The sequence below is a fragment of the Danio rerio genome, chromosome 4, assembly GCF_049306965.1.
Source record: "Danio rerio strain Tuebingen ecotype United States chromosome 4, GRCz12tu, whole genome shotgun sequence".
NCBI lineage: Eukaryota > Metazoa > Chordata > Actinopteri > Cypriniformes > Danionidae > Danio > Danio rerio.
In genome coordinates, this window is record NC_133179.1 from 63,593,525 (window position 1) to 63,610,630 (window position 17,106).

General features: G+C 42.3%; 1 protein-coding gene and 1 long non-coding RNA gene across 7 annotated transcripts in view; one reads left to right on the top strand and one right to left on the bottom strand.

Annotated features, from left to right (window-relative positions):
• Positions 1-17,106, top strand: part of LOC141381959 (uncharacterized) — a 239,902-nt gene that overhangs the window by 76,021 nt on the left and 146,775 nt on the right. The window lies entirely within an intron of this gene.
• Positions 1-17,106, bottom strand: part of si:dkeyp-77c4.1 — a 46,817-nt gene that overhangs the window by 14,201 nt on the left and 15,510 nt on the right. The window contains exons 5-12 of one of the 6 annotated variants that reach the window (XM_073948115.1): positions 15,780-16,285; positions 15,104-15,191; positions 14,639-14,752; positions 11,486-13,381; positions 10,182-10,355; positions 8,163-8,336; positions 7,875-8,048; positions 7,604-7,774 (exon numbers count right to left, since the gene is read on the bottom strand). In XM_073948115.1, the coding sequence (XP_073804216.1) occupies positions 7,604-7,774; positions 7,875-8,048; positions 8,163-8,336; positions 10,182-10,355; positions 11,486-13,381; positions 14,639-14,706 (2,657 nt within the window). In that variant the 5' untranslated portion in view covers positions 14,707-14,752; positions 15,104-15,191; positions 15,780-16,285. Of the gene's footprint in view, positions 1-7,603; positions 7,775-7,874; positions 8,049-8,162; positions 8,337-10,181; positions 10,356-11,485; positions 13,382-14,638; positions 14,753-15,103; positions 15,301-15,779; positions 16,286-17,106 lie in introns of all 6 variants that reach the window. The other 5 variants (XM_073948114.1, XM_073948116.1, XM_073948112.1 and 2 more) reach the window with 5 other exon arrangements.

The following is a 17,106-nucleotide window of genomic DNA, read 5'->3' on the forward strand; positions in this document are numbered from 1 at the left end:
CATTTTAAACGGCACTTTTTTATTGCCATGAAAACATTATGAAAGGGCATTTTTCCACTTCCCCGGATGTGACAGCCCGAAATCTGCCAGTCTGGGACGCTATGCTTTCTAGCTTGCAGATTCGATGCGTTTCGCCAGTGGCTCACGAGCGCTGGGAGGACGGTCTCCTTTCTCCCAACCCTCGAGCCTCCCCTCCGGAGCTCGGGTGCGGAGTGAGAGCAAATATCTCGCCTCCAGCTTTTCCGTGGGACCCGCGCACTTCCCGGATCAGCACACCCACTCCGCGCTGCCCCACTGCTGGTACGTCAGCGATTGTAGCGATGAGTCCATTAGCGAGAGCTCTGCCTGCCTGGTTAGGCGGGCCAGCCCTTCGCGGTGGCTCATACGCACAATCAGACTCGGCTATGCGATTCAGTTTGCGAAACGGCCCCCCAAGTCACGGGTGTGTATTCACCAGGGTCAACCCCCTGTCCGCCCCTGTCTTGCGAGAGGAGATTGCTGTCCTCCTGGCAAAGGATGCAATAAAGCCGCTCCCTCCAGCCGAGATGGAGAGTGGGTTTTACAGCCCACACTTCATCGTGCCCAAAAAGAGCGGTGGGTCACGGCCAATCCTAGATCTGCGCTTTTTGAACCGCTGTCTGCACAAGCTGCCGTTCAGAATGCTCACGCAGAAGCGCATCCTCCGGTGCGTTCGTCCTCTGGGTTGGTCTGCAGCATTAGACCTGATGGACGCGTATTTCCATGTCTCCACTCTTCCTCGCCACCGTCAGTTTCTGTGGTTGCGTTTGAAGGTCGAGCTTGGCAATACAAAGCCCTCCCCTTCGGGCTCTCTCTGTCTCTGCGGGTCCTCACCAAGCCCGCGGAGGGTGCCTTAGCGCCCCTTCGGCTCGCGGGCATCTGCATACTCAATTTTTTTGACGACTGGCTGATTTTTGCCCTCTCTCGGAGCAGTTGATTATGCACAGAGACAAAGTGCTCCGGCACTTCCACCTGTTGGGGTTTCATATCAACCGAGAAAAGAGCAAACTCGCCCCCATGCAGAGGATCTCTTCTCTCGGGCTGGAGCTGGACTCGGTCACCATGGCAGCGCGCCTCTCCGGAGAGCGCGCTCAGCTGATGCTGTACTGTCTGAGAGAGCTCGACAGTAAAATAGTGGCATCCGCAGCCGCTTCATGCCGCTCGGATTACTCTATATGAGATCACTTCAGCACTGGCTTCACGATCGAGTCCCCAGACGCGCATGGCACGCGCGCGCACACCGAGTCTCTGTTACTGCGCCCTCAGCCCTTGGAGCGACCCCTCGTTCCTACAGGCCTGGGTGTCTCTAGAACAGGCGTCCAGTCTTGTTGTCGTTTCAGCAGACGCTTCCAACACGGGCTGGGGGGCTGTGCGTTGCGGGCATGCGGCTGCGGACCTGTGGGAAAGTACCCAGTTGCATTGGCATATCGCCTGGAGCTGTTGGCAGAGTTCCTCGCTCTCCACCGTTTTTTTCCGGTGCTGGAGCGGCAACACGTGCTGGTCAGGACGGACAGTACGGCGGCGGTGGCGTATATCAGCCGTATGGGGGGTATGCGCTCTCGCCGCATTTTTCAGCTCGCCCGCCGTCTGCTCCTCTGGAGTCATCCGCGGCTGAAATCGCTGCACGCCATTCATATTCAGGCAAGCTCAACCGTGCAGCCCATGCGCTCTCACGGCAGCCTTACGTCCTGGAGAATGGAGACTCCACCCCGAGTCTGTTCAGCTGATATGGGCGCGATTCGGGGAAGCCCGGATCGATCTTTTGCTTCCCCCGAGATCGCTCATTGCCAGTTGTTCTTTCCCTGACTGAGTGCTCTCGTCACGGATGCACTGGCTTACAGCTGGCCTCGGGGCATGCGCAAATACGCGTTTCCCCCAGTGAGCCTGCTCGCGCAGTTACTGTGCAAGGTCAGGGAGGACGAGGAACAGGTTGCTGGTTGCGCCCCTCTGGCTCAACCGGACCTGGATGTCAGAGCTCTCCCTCGCGATAGCCCTCCCCTGGCAGTCCCTTCGAGAGAGAACCTACTCTCTCAGGGACAGGGCACCATCTGTCACCCTCGCCGATCTTTGGAGGTCCTTAGACGCGAGGAAGACTTAGGTAACCTCCGATTGCGGTGGCTAATACCGTCACTCGGGCTAGAGCCCCCTCCCCGAGCGCGCCTATGCCCTGAAGTGGAGTCTATTCACTGAATGGTGTGTCTCTCGCAGAGAAGACCCCCGTAATTTGCCAGATCAGCGTTGTGCTTTCTTTACGCCGAGAGAAGCTGGAGAGCAGGCTGTCGCCCTCCACACTCAAGGTTACGTGGCTGCCATCTCCGCTCTCATGACGCGGTGGCTGGCAGCACCGTGGGAACGCATAACCTCATCATCCGGTTCCTCAGGGGCGCTAAGCGAATTAATCCACCCCGCCCCCTCTCGTGCCTGTAATTGGGCTGGCTTTCTCTCACGTCCTTAGATCCCGCCCGCGATATGTGCCCAAGGTTCCTACCACTCCATTTTAATACGAGGTAGTGAGCCTGCAAGTGCTGTCCTCGGAGGAGGCAGACCCAGCCCTTCTTTATTGTCCAGTTCGCGTTTTGCGTATTATCCGGACCGCACTCAGAGTTTAGATCATCTGAGCAGCTCTTCGTCTGTTATGGCGGTCGGCAGCAGGGAAGTGCCGTACCGAAATAAGTTCCCACTAGATTGTGGATGCCTTTCTTTCACTATCAGAGCCGAGGTGAGCCGCGTCCCCCGAGAGTGCGTGCGCACTCCACTCGGAGCTTCGCATCCTCTCGAGCGCGCGCACGCGGCGCTTCTCTAACAGACATCTGTAGAGCTGCGGGCTGGGTGACACCCAACACATTTGCAAGGTTTTACAATCTGCGAGTGGAGCCGGTTTCCTCAAGGGTATAAGGTAACCCTTGGTGATTGAGGAAACATTTCGGTAGGGTGTTGAAACACGCTTGCTGCGCCATTCTCCCTAACACGGAGGTACGTGCGCCTTTTTATCTGTCAGTAAAGTTCCCCATCAGGTGAGCCCTGCAGATTCCTCCGTGGCCCCCAGCACTGACTCAGCGGAGGAGTCACTTGCTGGCCCACTACGTTGTAGGTCTGCCCGCTGGTCAGCCCGCGTTTTGGGTAAAGGTGCCTGCTATGCGTGATCCCCACTAGGCGATCCCATATGCTTATTCCGCCACGGTTAAGTCCCCCAACCCCCCACCCCCCCTTTCCCCACCCCGCCAACCCCCCGGGCGGACCCGTGTCTTCCCTCTCCGCTAACCACTCTTTTGCTATGTGTACTCCCTCTTTTTAGGGCTAGTCGATATGTAAATTCTGCCATCTATCCCCCCTTGGGTAACGGATGGCCTCCGCAGCGTCCTCCCTATCGGGATTGCACGCTTCCCAACGTACTGTCGTATTTTCCTAGAATTATCTAGATGCTCACGACTTCCCAAAAAATATATCTAAATCTGTAAGACTTCTGTTGAAGTACGATAAATTAGGGCCAGGGACACGTTGGAGGACACGTTGGATAGTCACGCTTGCTTGACTATCCCCTCATTGGGGGCGTTGGTAAGGTGCAGTCATTATGGCGCTTTCCATACCTCTCCCATTTCATGGATTTCAATCGATCCACTCTATGGCACTGAAGTTCCCCAACCGAAGGGGAACGTTCGAGGTTACAGAAGTAACCCTTCGTTCCCCGAGGAGGGGAACGGAAGTGCCATACTCGGTCGACATAATGAATGTCCCTTAGCTGTTTGAAAGTCTCTTCAGCTTAAAAGGATGGCATTTGCTCGCTCCAGGTGTGCTTATATGCTGGGATAATTGGCAATGAAGTACACCTGTGCAAGCTTACGCTGCCAATTCATTGCATTCATTGGCCCGTTCAATACTCTTTCAGACAAGCGGCTTCTGAACTGAATCCTCCCATTTCGTGGATTTCAATCAACCCACTCTATGGCACTTTACTTTTGTAACCTCAAACGTTATTTTCAGATGCATGTGTAGTAAATACATTAGTTTACCAGGGGCCTGTTTCAGAAATGGAGGTTAAGTGAAAACTCAGAGTATTTTAACCCTGAAATGAGAGAAACTCTGGGTTTTCTGTTTCAAAATGGCAGGTTTGTTAAACTCAAGAAATCAGGGTAAGTCAAGCCTGTTTCTGAAAGAAAGGTAACTTTAACTCAGAGTCAGTTACTGTGGTAACTTACTTTGTGAATCTAACCTGGTCCGGAGCAGGTTTTATTCTCTAAACTCTGAGTTTCTGTCGGTCTCCTCCCCCTTTTTAAAGATGAAGCTTATTTCTCGCATTAGCTTTACGTTTCCACACACCTATTTTAGAGCTCATTTTGGAGATGCCCATGAAAACGATTGATGGAAACGTCATGATTCACATATCTTTTGAAAATACACATAATAAAATATGCGCATAACTGAGTATGTTAAACTTTTATTTGATAAGATGCACATAAACTACGAAGTGCACTTAACAAATTACAGTATGTAGGCCTACATTTAAAAAAGGTTTGTTAGAGATGATGATGAAAATGTGTGTGAATGGACAAACCAGCAGACTGAGCACACTGCAGAACATCTTAAATGTTGTTTTAGTTATTCTAAAATGCCTTAACTGTTTCAGTATTAGTGTATATTATTAACTACCTCCAAGCGTTAGGAGCGTGTTAAGAGTCTCCGCGTCTGGCTTCAAACGCCCCCACGTGTTCGTTGTGTGTCAATTGTCTTCTGAGGCGCAAGTAGGCTAAATTAATTAAATAAAAAAATCATTGACGCAGCCTTTTCTACCACAGTTAATCAGGAAGTGACGATTGTGTTCTCTTCGACTCTTTGGATAAAAACGCTGCTTTATTTTTAAGCGTTATTCCAGTTTTGCACAAATTTATGTAATAGCCTGTATTTTGATGGAAACACAGCTATTGCCTACATTTTTGTCACACACAGAACAAAGTCACGTATGAGGCTTGTCCTTTTTTCATAAATAATTACCTTAACCTTCGACATGCACTGTTACTAAATTAATGGGATTATTATTCTGTCTAAAAATTATTTTATTACTGCTTACCTTCTTAATGTTATATCAACCTCTATCACTTGATCAATAAAAAGGCAGACACACAAGTGCACTGTTAAATCTATCAAAACTGATCAACGTGTATAAAAGTTTAGAAAAAAAGTATAAACGTCACACATTACATTACTTATTTTATTATACTTAAATGTTTAAATACTTAAAATTAAAAATTACGCATTAACTTGAGCAGCTGTTTTCTCACGCTAACTGTCTTTGTTTCACTGATGGTTGCTTCTTTTTAAATATATACACTCATATTTGCTATAACTTTGCATGAGCAAATCAAGTTCAGCTGGAGAAAGAAATGCTGATCTCTTTTTTTAAGATGTTGCCATAGTCACTCGTAATATCTGCGCTCCATTGATAATGCCTTTTTATAGTCACGGTGTGCGCGCTTAACTCACGAGTTGGTCTACTCAAAGTTGATTGACCCAGCTCAGATCAGCTGTTCTGAAAACGAAAACTCTGAGTTTTTAATCTCTCGGTAAATCAACTCAGAGTTCAAGTTTAAACTCCGAGTTGTTTAAACCTCCTTACTGAAACAGGTCCCTTACAGTAAACTCCTGAAAACATGCTTATAGTGTGTCTACATTAAGGGTGTCACGATCCTCCAAATCCTCGATTCGATTACATTTTCGATTCTAAAGGCACGATTCGATTCGATTTTCGATTATGAATAATTAATTTAATAATGACCAATTAATTATTTGTAGCCTACCGTTTAAACTACCTGACCTGCATGGTCTTTGTTTTACCCATAAACAAATCATACAGTAAATGAATAAAGGCAAGATACACACATAATTACCACCTGTCAATCACTTTTTTTCTGCGGGACTCATGAATAGGCGGTGATCTGTCTCGTTATAATGGCGTCTGCTTTCTCGAGCGCATGGCTGTGTATGCGTCTGTGTGGTCACGTGATGTGCATTTTCAGAGGTAGAGCGGAAGGAGGGCTGCTCAGAAATGCTACACGCCACTGTGGATGTCAAATCGTTGTCGTTCTAAAATGCCATTTAAAAACAAAGACAGTGTAAACAGGGCCTGAGTGTGTACTTTTCGCGAGCAGATTTGCAACGGGGGCGGGCGGAGGATCGCGATGCCGGTGTTGTCTATCGGACGAACCGTACGTAAAACGTACATAGCAGAGATTGCAAAACTGTGTTTTTTTTGTCGACAACACAAACGTTGTCAACATAACTCACTGGAAATCCAAAATGGTTACACACCGGCGACTTCATTGAAAGAGGAGAGGATTTAAGCTCTGTCGACGGGTCTCCTGCTTCTGCAGTTTAACAAGCACTTCAACAAGCCGGTTTTTTTCCCGCTTGGCAAGCCAAGCTGACGTGACATGGGGGGCGTGGCAGCATCGACGATTCTAGTTTTTGATTCGATAATCGAAATTGAGAATAAATTTCGATTGATTTCGATTAAAAATCGAAATCGTGACACCCCTAGTCTTCATATTATTGTAGTGGTTTAGATAATAATAAGAGTGTCATGAGACTTCCAGGCTGCATTTCCACTGCAGATCTTGATGGTCAATTCTGATTTTGTGACTGTATCTGATTTTTTTGCTGACCTGCTTACATCATCTTTTAAAAGTGACTCACATCCGATCGTCTGCATTTACACAGCACACGGCAAAGGCGCAATGACCAGGAAAAAAAAAGAGTGCTCTTTTCTCTATTCCTGTATGTAATCTGTTCACAGCTTTTTACAATAATTTATGACAAAAAGCTTGTCATTTGTCCATCTTCTTTTGATATATCGGCTTTTTTAACCCTTTAGGCATCTTAATGTAATGTCCATGGCGTAATTTATGTATGTACAAGTTTTATATTAGTTTATATTGATTGCATGGCAGACATTGTGCTTTCTCACTCTCGTTAACATGCTTAAATACCTGTGCTATATGACAATATAAAAGCTGTTTTAGTCCTCGTGTATGAGATGTAAGGTTTGGGACTCTGCTGAAGTCTGTTCTGAAATGAAAGCGTCAGACTTGTCATCATTCGCTATGGTTTTTCATGACGCGCGACTCGCATTGACAGGTGAGAATTTAATCTACCTGCTTACACTGCAGACACAAGAACACAGATCCGATTCATATCGGATAAATTTCCACATATGAACAAGACCTGAATCTGATTTGAGAAAATCGGAATCCATGTGATTTGTTCCTGCTTACACATACATGGGCCATATCCCATTTGTGCCACATGACCGGAGAAAAAAAATCGGAATTGAGTCACTTTAACCATGCAGTGTAAATGCGACCTAATATGTTTAGAAGAATCTGCAAACTGAACAAACAGCAGAGCATGCCTAAACTTCACCAGGACACAACATATATAAATATAAAAATATAAAATATGAATAAATAATTTAGAGGTAATTATTTAAAAATATCCTTAAAATAAACTGATTTCTTTAACTTCAAGTCATATTTGAGTATATTGGAAAAAGAGAAGCTCTGAAAATACAACATTTTAGTGGAGAATCATTTACCTCAGTGTGTCCAGTTTACAGTTTCTCTTCAGTCCATCAGAGAGAAGCTTCACTCCTGAATCCTGCAGGTCATTGTTACTCAGGTCCAGCTCTCTCAGCACACAGTTTGAGGATTGTAGAGCTGAAGACAAACTCTCACAGCACTGAACAGTGAGATTACACATGACCAATCTGAGAAAGAAGAACACAGATTACATTAACAGCGGGATTTCAGTCATTCATCTGATGTAAAATCAAAATCAATCAATCAATCAGTTGTTTGAACTCAGACCTCAGTGTCTCCAGTTTACAGTTTGGGCTCTTCAGTCCATCAGAGAGCTTCTTCACTCCTGAATCCTGCAGGTCATTGTTACTCAGGTCCAGCTCTCTCAGGACATAGTTTGAGGATTGTAGAGCTGAAGACAAACTCTCACAGCACTGAACAGTGAGATTACACATGACCAATCTGAGAAAAAAAAATAATAATAAAAATTACAGTGTAATTTTTAGTAATTTATTTAATGCAATACATAATTATAATTAATCCATCCATCAATCAATCAGGTGTTTAAACTCAGACCTCAGTGTCTCCAGTTTACAGTGTTGACTCTTCAGTCCATCAGAGAGCTTCTTCACTCCTGAATCCTGCAGGTCATTGTTACTCAGGTCCAGCTCTCTCAGCACACAGTTTGAGGATTGTAGAGCTGAAGACAAACTCTCACAGGACTGAACAGTGGGTTTACACCACTGTAGTCTGTGTAGAGGACAGTAAAAGACACTGTATTATTGTGTGTGAGTGTGATGTAATTATTGAAGTTCCCGTGAGGAGTGATTTAATTGATTTAATTTGTATTTCATTATTACATAAACTTTTTAAAGAGAAGATCTCTAGACCAAAATGAGTCGCCCAGACAGATTTATTAGCTATTTCTGAGCAGAATTTTGTTAAAAAAAAAAAAAAAAAAACTGTGCAAATTTATGCAGAATGACTAAAAAGAGTAACAATTATAACAAAAAACTTATTATATAAAATAAAATAAAAAAACCTTTTAACTGTTATTTAATGTTTACAATGCAAATCCATTCAGATCCTCATATTTGTTAAACAAAGCAAGTCTCTCATATAATATTGACTAGGGTTGTAACGGTATGAATTTTTCACGGTATGATAATCGTCTAAAACAATACCACGGTTTGACGGTTTCGCTGTATACGGTATGTTACAAATGTTACAAAATAATAGAACAGTGAAGCAAATTTGACTTTTCCCAAATAATATATTTTCAGTTACTATAAACAACACCACTTACAATGAACAAATAAAAATAAGAAAATAATAAATAATGTGTCAAAGTCCAAATAAAGTCCAAATAAACATGGTGCAAATCCTCAGTAAAAAATAGATATAAATATTTACTATACTATAAATAGTTACATAACGAAACTAGATTCAATATGGAACATCCTTAGGTTTTATGTGCCAGCATGGATATGGTTGTCTATGGATATGGATATGGTTGTCTGCAATGCAGATAAACAGCTGCATCTTCATTTGCGTCTTTTGAAAACAGCAAGAGCAGCAGTTCGTCTTTGCTGTGTCACTGTTTTGTCATCTTTCTGTGCTGCTGTGCATGCAAAAGTACTTAGTATGAGAATTATTTCATGCAAAACTTTTTTTTTTGCGTTTTATTTAGCCGCGCATAAATGTATGCCTATCTCTCATTCCGTGTTGTTCAAAAAGCTTGGTCCACAAACAAAAGCGAAACCTATGCTTATTGGTTGTGATATAGCGAGTTTGAACCAATCTGGGCATGGAGGAGGGACAATGCATCAATGTATCATGTCTGATTTGTCCGGAGACACAGTGACGAGCGTTTCTTTGTCAAATCAGCGTTGTCAAATGTTGATGACGTAACCGCACTGATTCCGGAGCCTCTGAAAGTCCGCGAATGTTATGTGATACAGCACTGGAAAGCTGAGATCTTCTCTTCTTTATGCCAATCTTTGAATTGTATGAATCGGATCAGCGGATCAAAAGTTATTAAACATTTAAGAGCAATACTTATTTTTAGCCGCGGGCGGCTGTCTCTGTCTTTAAGGGTTAAAACCGTTGATATGCAATTGTTCATGGTATGATAATCGTGCACGTTCAAATCGTGGTAAACCGTCATACCGGTATATTGTTACAACCCTAATATTGACAGACAGAAAATACGACTTTACAAACTGTATTGTAAATAAATCACATCAACATCTTCATATTAGTCAATAATATTCCTGAAATGAATATAAAACTGACTGAATATAACTTTACACACATTAACATCAGTAAATAAAGAGACTCAGTGATTGGCTGAACATCTGCAGATACAGCTCATTTAGAGACGCCCCAAAAACACCAAAGAACACCAATCAATGATCATTTCAGCAGAAATTACACTAAAGAGCAATATTATACCTGATATAAACAGGGATTCCTCATCAACAAGAATAAAATACATTACAGCATATGCTCATTACCTCATCAGACTTTACAGCATTTCACAATGTAAAAGTCATTTGTGGCGGCATTTATTTGATGGAAATGTTTTTATTTTACCTCAGTGTCTCCAGTTTACAGTGTTGACTCTTCAGTCCATCAGAGAGAAGCTTCACTCCTGAATCCTGCAGGTCATTGTTACTCAGGTCCAGCTCTCTCAGCACACAGTTTGAGGATTGTAGAGCTGAAGACAAACTCTCACAGCACTGAACAGTGAGATTACAGCCCTGTAGCCTGTGTAGAGGACAAAGAGCAACAAAATCAGCAGTAAGAAATGAGCAGTGTTGAGTGTTCATGAGTCCAGTCTACAGAGATAAAAGTAACACTGAAAATAAACTATATATATATATATATATATATATATATATATATATATATATATATATATATATATATATATATATATATATATATATATATATATATATATACTGCTCAAACAATAAAGGGAACACTAAAATAACACATCCTAGATCTGAATGAATGAAATATTCTTATTAAATACTTTGTTCTTTACACAGTTGAATGTGCTGAAAACAAAGTCACACAGACATGATCACTGGAAATCAAATGTATTAACCCATGGAGGACTGGATTTGGAGTCACACTCAAAACTGTAGAGAATTGCAAGAATTACTGACACACTCCAGACACATGAGCATTTTCAGAACAAGATTATTGTTTCATCTAAAATATACTATTTATTTATTGATTGATTGATTGATTGATTGATTGAATATACATTAAACTAAACTAAAGCTGTATTTCCCCATTCATATGACTGTAATGAACTATTGAACAGATTATTAATAACTAATCAGAGAGCATTTTACTGAGCTCAGTGTAAAGTTTAGTGTTTAGGCCTTCAGTAAATGTAATATTAGAGGCATGTCTGCGGCGAGACGGCAATACTGTGTCTAAAATTACACTATTTCTCTGATCAGAAAATAAACACAATTATCCAAGAGCAACACTGTGTTAGATTTGAGCAAACACACATCAACCAATGTCCTATTCAGCTGGAGGAGCACAGGGATTTACAGGGATTTGAGTTATTTTCCAGGATAAACTGTAAAGCAAATGAAGTAGATTATTAAATAAGTACAAATATTGTTTGTGTGAGTAAAAAGTCAAGAAAAGTTTGTTAAATACGTTTAGAAATGATGAAATAAATGAGCAAATAAGGAAACAGAACACTGCCGCCGCGTCCCCATGCAGTAATATGGTGTATCAGCGATCTCACAGGGGGACGAGATGGCCAGCTAAAGATTTTCTGTTAAAGCAGGGCAGTGATTCACTAAACTGATCTGAGTCTTCAGTGCAGACTGATGTGTGTCTTCTGTGATCAATCAATGAATACTCACAGAGCTCTTCTGCAGTTTCTCACAGCTGCTGTCAGTCTCCGTCTTCCCTCAGCTGATGTGTTCAATTTATTAAAGTCTAACTCATCCAGCGGCTCCTCTGACATCTCAATCATGTAGGAGATTGTTGAGCAGTGAGCAGGAGAGAGTTCCTCCTCTGAGTGTTTGTCTGATTTCACAAACTCCTGAATCTCTCTGGCCAGAGTCTGATCTTTCACCTCCAGCAGACAGAGGAACAGATTGATGGATCTTTCAGCTGAGAGACGTTTATCTCTCTTGATCTTGTCTTTAATGTGCTGTGTGATTCTCCTGATGCTCTCTGTGCTCTCCTCTGTGTGTGTCAGCAGATCCTGGAAGAGTCTCTGATTGGACTCCAGTGAGACGCCCAGCAGGAACCGCAGGAACAGATCCAGATGACCATTACTACTCCAGACAGCTTTAACTACTGCTGAACTGAGCAGATCATACAGAGACTTCTCAGAGCTGGACTGTAGATATTGATTATATGAATATTCACTGTCATAAATCACCCTCAGCGGTTCTCTGTTCTCTGTTAAATGGCAGTAAAGCACAAAGAAAGCAGCCAGAAACTCCTGAAAGCTGAGATGGATGAAGCTGTAGACTTTCCTCTGATGAATCACAGATTCCTCCTTAAAGATCTCAGTGCAGATCCCAGAATACACTGAGGCATCAGTGACGTCTATGCCGCTCTCAGTCAGGTCTTCCTCATGGAACATCACATTGCCCTTCATCAGCTGACTGAAAGCCACTTCAGCAAGTTTGAGGATCACTCCTCTGTTGGACTGCAGGAGTTTCTCTGGATCTCTCTCTTCATACTTCTGCTTCCTCATGTGGATCTGAATCAGCAGGAAGTGGATGTACATCTCAGTCAGAGTTTGAGGGATTTCTGCACTCACGTCTTCTTCCAGGAGCTTCTGAAGCACAGTGGAGGAGATCCAGCAGAAGACGGGTATGTGGCACATGATCTGGAGGCTTCTTGCTCTTCTGATGTGGGAGATGATTCTGCTGGCTTGATGCTCGTCGCTGATTCTCTTCCTGAAATATTCCTCCTTCTGAGGCTCAGTGAATCCCTGAATTTCTGTCAGACGCTTGATGTATCTGGAGGGGATCTGATGGGCTGCTGCTGGTCTGGAGGTGATCCAGATGAGAGCAGAGGGAAGCAGATCTCCTTTCAGGAGGCTCCACATCAACACAGCCACTGATGAAGATTCAGTCAAAGCACAAACTTTCTCCTCATCTGAAAAGTTGAGTGTGATTCTGCTTTCATCCAGACCATCAAAGATGAACACAACTCTACACTGCTCATAAATCTTGGGCTCCAGATCTTCAAGTTCAGGATGAAAGTCCAGCAGAAGTCTGTGAAGACTGTACTGATGATCTCTGATCAAGTTCAGCTCTCGAAATGGAAGCACAAACATGAAATCTACATCCTGATGGTCTTTTTCCTCGGCCCAGTCCAGAATGAACTTCTGCGCAGAGACGGTTTTCCCGATTCCAGCAATGCCTTTAGTGAGAACAGTCTTGATCTGGGCTTTCTCCTTCTTGATCTTCTCCTCATGTCCTGCTCCAGCTGAGGCTTTAAAGATGTCATTGCAGTAGACTGGAGTGTGTTGTGAGGGTTTTGTTCTGGCTCTTTTCTCCATCTGTAAAACCTCATGTTCTTCATTCACTCCTTCACTCTCTCCTTCTATGATGTAGAGCTGTGTGTAGATCCTGTTCAGGAGGGTTTGAGTCTCTCCATGGTTGATTCCCTCAAATAATCTCTCATACTTGTTCTTCATGCTGGTTTTGTGCTGCTCTTTGACTCTCTGGAGTTCATCATGTTCTGGTTGGAGTGAATCCTGCTGCAGGTGTCCAGTCTGATCATCTCTATCCACACTGCAGGATCAACAACAACACAAAAAAATCAATGAAAGCGAGTGTAAAGATCCTCTAGTAAAGCCATGTGTATTTTCTCTGAACCAGCTGAGACACAATACACAGATTTAATCCTGAACCAAACTACAGTAATACAGAAACGGTCCCAGATCAGCAAGAACCAGCTTCATTTTAGAACTAGGTTTCCAAATAAATGAAAAATACTAAATATTGACTGTACTATAGACTGATGTAATGAGCCCATTTCTAAACTTAGGCATTTTCAACTAAACCACACATTAAACAATTCACTTTAATTAATCTAATCAGTGTTGCATTTAAATTAAATATATTTATTTATTTATTTAATTAAACATATCGTATGTGAGGGTTACATTCATGGAGCTCACCTCAGTCACTGTCATTAGTTGTCATAACTTTATTATTATTATTTTAAAATCAATTTAAGGTAATATATGCACATTTCAGAGGCTGTGCACTCTAAGGCAGGAGTGCAATTCCTGGCATAACACCGCTTCATCTATTATTTCTCTCTATATTGTAAGCCTGTAATGCATAATTCTAGCCCACATTTTGTAATAGATTGATTAATTCAATAGACAGATTTTTACAAAATTTGACAACTGAAATGAGGCCATGTATGAGAAAGTCTGACCGCTCTGATTTATATTTGGTGACAATGTCTGTGGGTGTCAAAATTAAAGTGCACATTTTTGCTTACAATATACATGTCGATTTTTTTCCAAGTTTAGTTTCATCAATTGTAAACAAATCATTTTTAAATTGTCAGTTGTATTTAAAGAAAAGTTGTGCTGAACAAAGTGTGTGTATACAATTATGTTTGGCTTTTGACACTAAGAAATAGCTATTAAGTTTTTTTTTTTTTGGGTGGGGCCAGTGAACATTTTGTCAGGGCAAGTAAAAATCTGAACCACTGGCCCAATCGGGCCACTAGAAAAAAATCCTTAGTCTTGAACCCTGTGTGGTGTGTTTGTCTCACAGAACTTGTTCATTTATCTTGTCTAAAATCTTTCTTTTTATCACAAACCCTTTGCTGACTATTGTAAAAGCCTGTAAACTCACTCTACTAACTAACAGTTTGAGTATTAATACTTTCGTCTTTTATTACTACTTCAGTACTTCACTAAAATGTCTTGACTGGACTGTGAGAATAAAGTGTAATAATGTCTGATCTTCTAGAAACACAGGATCATATAAATGCTGCAGTGTAATCATGTGTGTGTAGAGATGATCTACCTGATAGCAGGTTGAGTGATTTTACTCCTAAATGTTATTGGTCGATTCATAGACCAGTCACTCTTCATAGACACACAGCTGGGCTCTGCTTCTGCTCTCTTCTGATGAACTGAGCTAAAACAGAGAACATTAAAGTTGAGCGCTGCACACACTGCACAAACCTGATATTAATCATTCTTCATTTACAAAAACACTTAAATTAATTTCCTTTATATTTGAACAGAAACTGTCTAAATGTGGAAATATCAGCAAACACAGATCAAGGCTCATTTCTAGTAGAGAAAGCACAACAGAAATGCAGCACTATTAGAGCAGATTAAAGCTGAAACTAATCATCAAATCACTAAATGAAGTCCACAGTGTAAGTGTGGGAGGAGCTTAATCATGCAGGCGTGTCAATCATCATCGCATGACTATATAAGCAGCAGTATAAACTGCACTGTGTCAGCTGACTGTTATTCCCACCTCCAGCAGCTCCCCTTTTCCTCCTCCTCATCACTCAGTCTTCAGAAGGTCACTCATCGGGGGTTTGTCTGCAGAGCTCCAGTCCAGACTTTGAGGACAGCAAGACAAGTTCATTTACCATCATCTATCATGACTGAATGAGCAGGAGAACTCGAGAAATATCAATTCGAGAAACCAAATGTGTTGATCAGCAGCATCTATGAGGCCAACACAACATGATGATGACTGCGCTTCAGTGAAAACAGACTCAGATCAGAGGAATGGCTGATCAGTACAGCACAGAAACAGCAGGGGAAAGTGTGCAGGAAAAGCCCTTAATGGCAGGAGATCGGGAACACTTTAGTTTAGCTCACAATTCATACTATTAACTACCGGCTTATTATCTGTGTAATGTGAACATATGAACTGCTCATTAGTAGTCATACAGTATGATCTTATTGTGGATCCCTAAACCTAAACCCACCTTCTACCTCACTAACTATTAATAAAGCGCTGATTGGTTTGTTAACACCATCAATTGTGGCCTGAAGTGTAAAGCGGAGATCTTCAAGCACTATCCTGCAGAGCTCAGATACAACATCTAACATCTGAAACCCAACAGATCCACAACACTAATTACCTGATTCATTTATTATGAAAATACTCATCAGTTGCAGATATTAAAGAGATGATCTACCTGACAGCAGGTCGTGTGTTTTCACTCTTAAAATTTACTGGTGGATCCATAGACCCATCCATGGATCCATCCGTCTTTCGGATGAGACGTTAAACCGAGGTCCTGAGTCTCTGTGGTCATTAAAAATCCCATGGCACTTCTCGTGAAAGAGCAGGGGTGTAACCCCGGTGTCCTGGCCAAAGTCCCTCTATCAGCCCTTACGATCATGGCCTCCCAATCATCCCCTTCCACCGAATTGGCTCTATCACTGTCTCTCCTCTCCACTAATAGCTGGTGTGTGGTGAGCGCACTGGCGCTGTTGTCCTGTGGCAGCCGTCACATCATCCAAGTGAATGCTGCACACTGGTGGTGGTGTGGAGAGACCCCCCTCATGATTGTGAAGCGCTTTGGGTGTATGGCCATACACAATAAATGCGCTATATAAATACACAAATTACATTATAGACGCGTCACTCTTCATAGACACACAGCTGGGCTCTACTTCGGCTCTCTTCTGATGAACTGAACTAAAACAGAGAAGATTAAAATTCAGCGCTGCACACACTGGTGTCAACACAGCAGATTTAATCAACATTTCATCATTAAAACACTGTTTAAACAGCACTTCATGATACTTTTCATGATGATTGTACACAATCTTGCTGGCTGTGTGTGTTAAATATTCTGACAGATTAAAAACACAACTAACAGACAGTAAATATAATATCCCCAGACAGCACACACATGCTGGGCCGATGTCGGCCGAAGATCAACACGTCGGCCCCTTTAATTCTAACATCTATATATGGTCAGCCAAACATACGCATGTTCACTCGTTCGTGTGTTCTATTGTTCCAGTTCATCAAACGTCCGCTCTGCATCAGTTAACGACCAGAGGCCGACGAAGCACTTCATAAGCACTTTATCTCTCATGCCCTTGAAAGAATCCGGCAACATAATTGGTTTACACGTAAGTTTTCGCGTGCATAATAAATGAAACAAACGCGACATACATCATGTCTATTGCGTCAGTCGGTCCAGCTTTAAATTGCCTGCATTAATGCATTAAAACTGACCAAAATATCTACAACATATAATTTCAATTCATTATAATATAAAAAAAGTTTTGTTTTCATTGTTATGTTTTTTAATAATGAAAACATTTTTTCCTGCTGTAAACTGGTTTGCTTTTTTATTGTGGCTTTTTCTAAAGCATTTTTCCCAGTGTAAGTTAAAATCAAAGTCTGTTCTGCATTTCGGCTGTTAAATTAAAATAAATACCTTTTTACAGAGTGACATCTTTATTTTATATACAAGCATTTATATTTAGTGCTTATTTGTTTTTGAC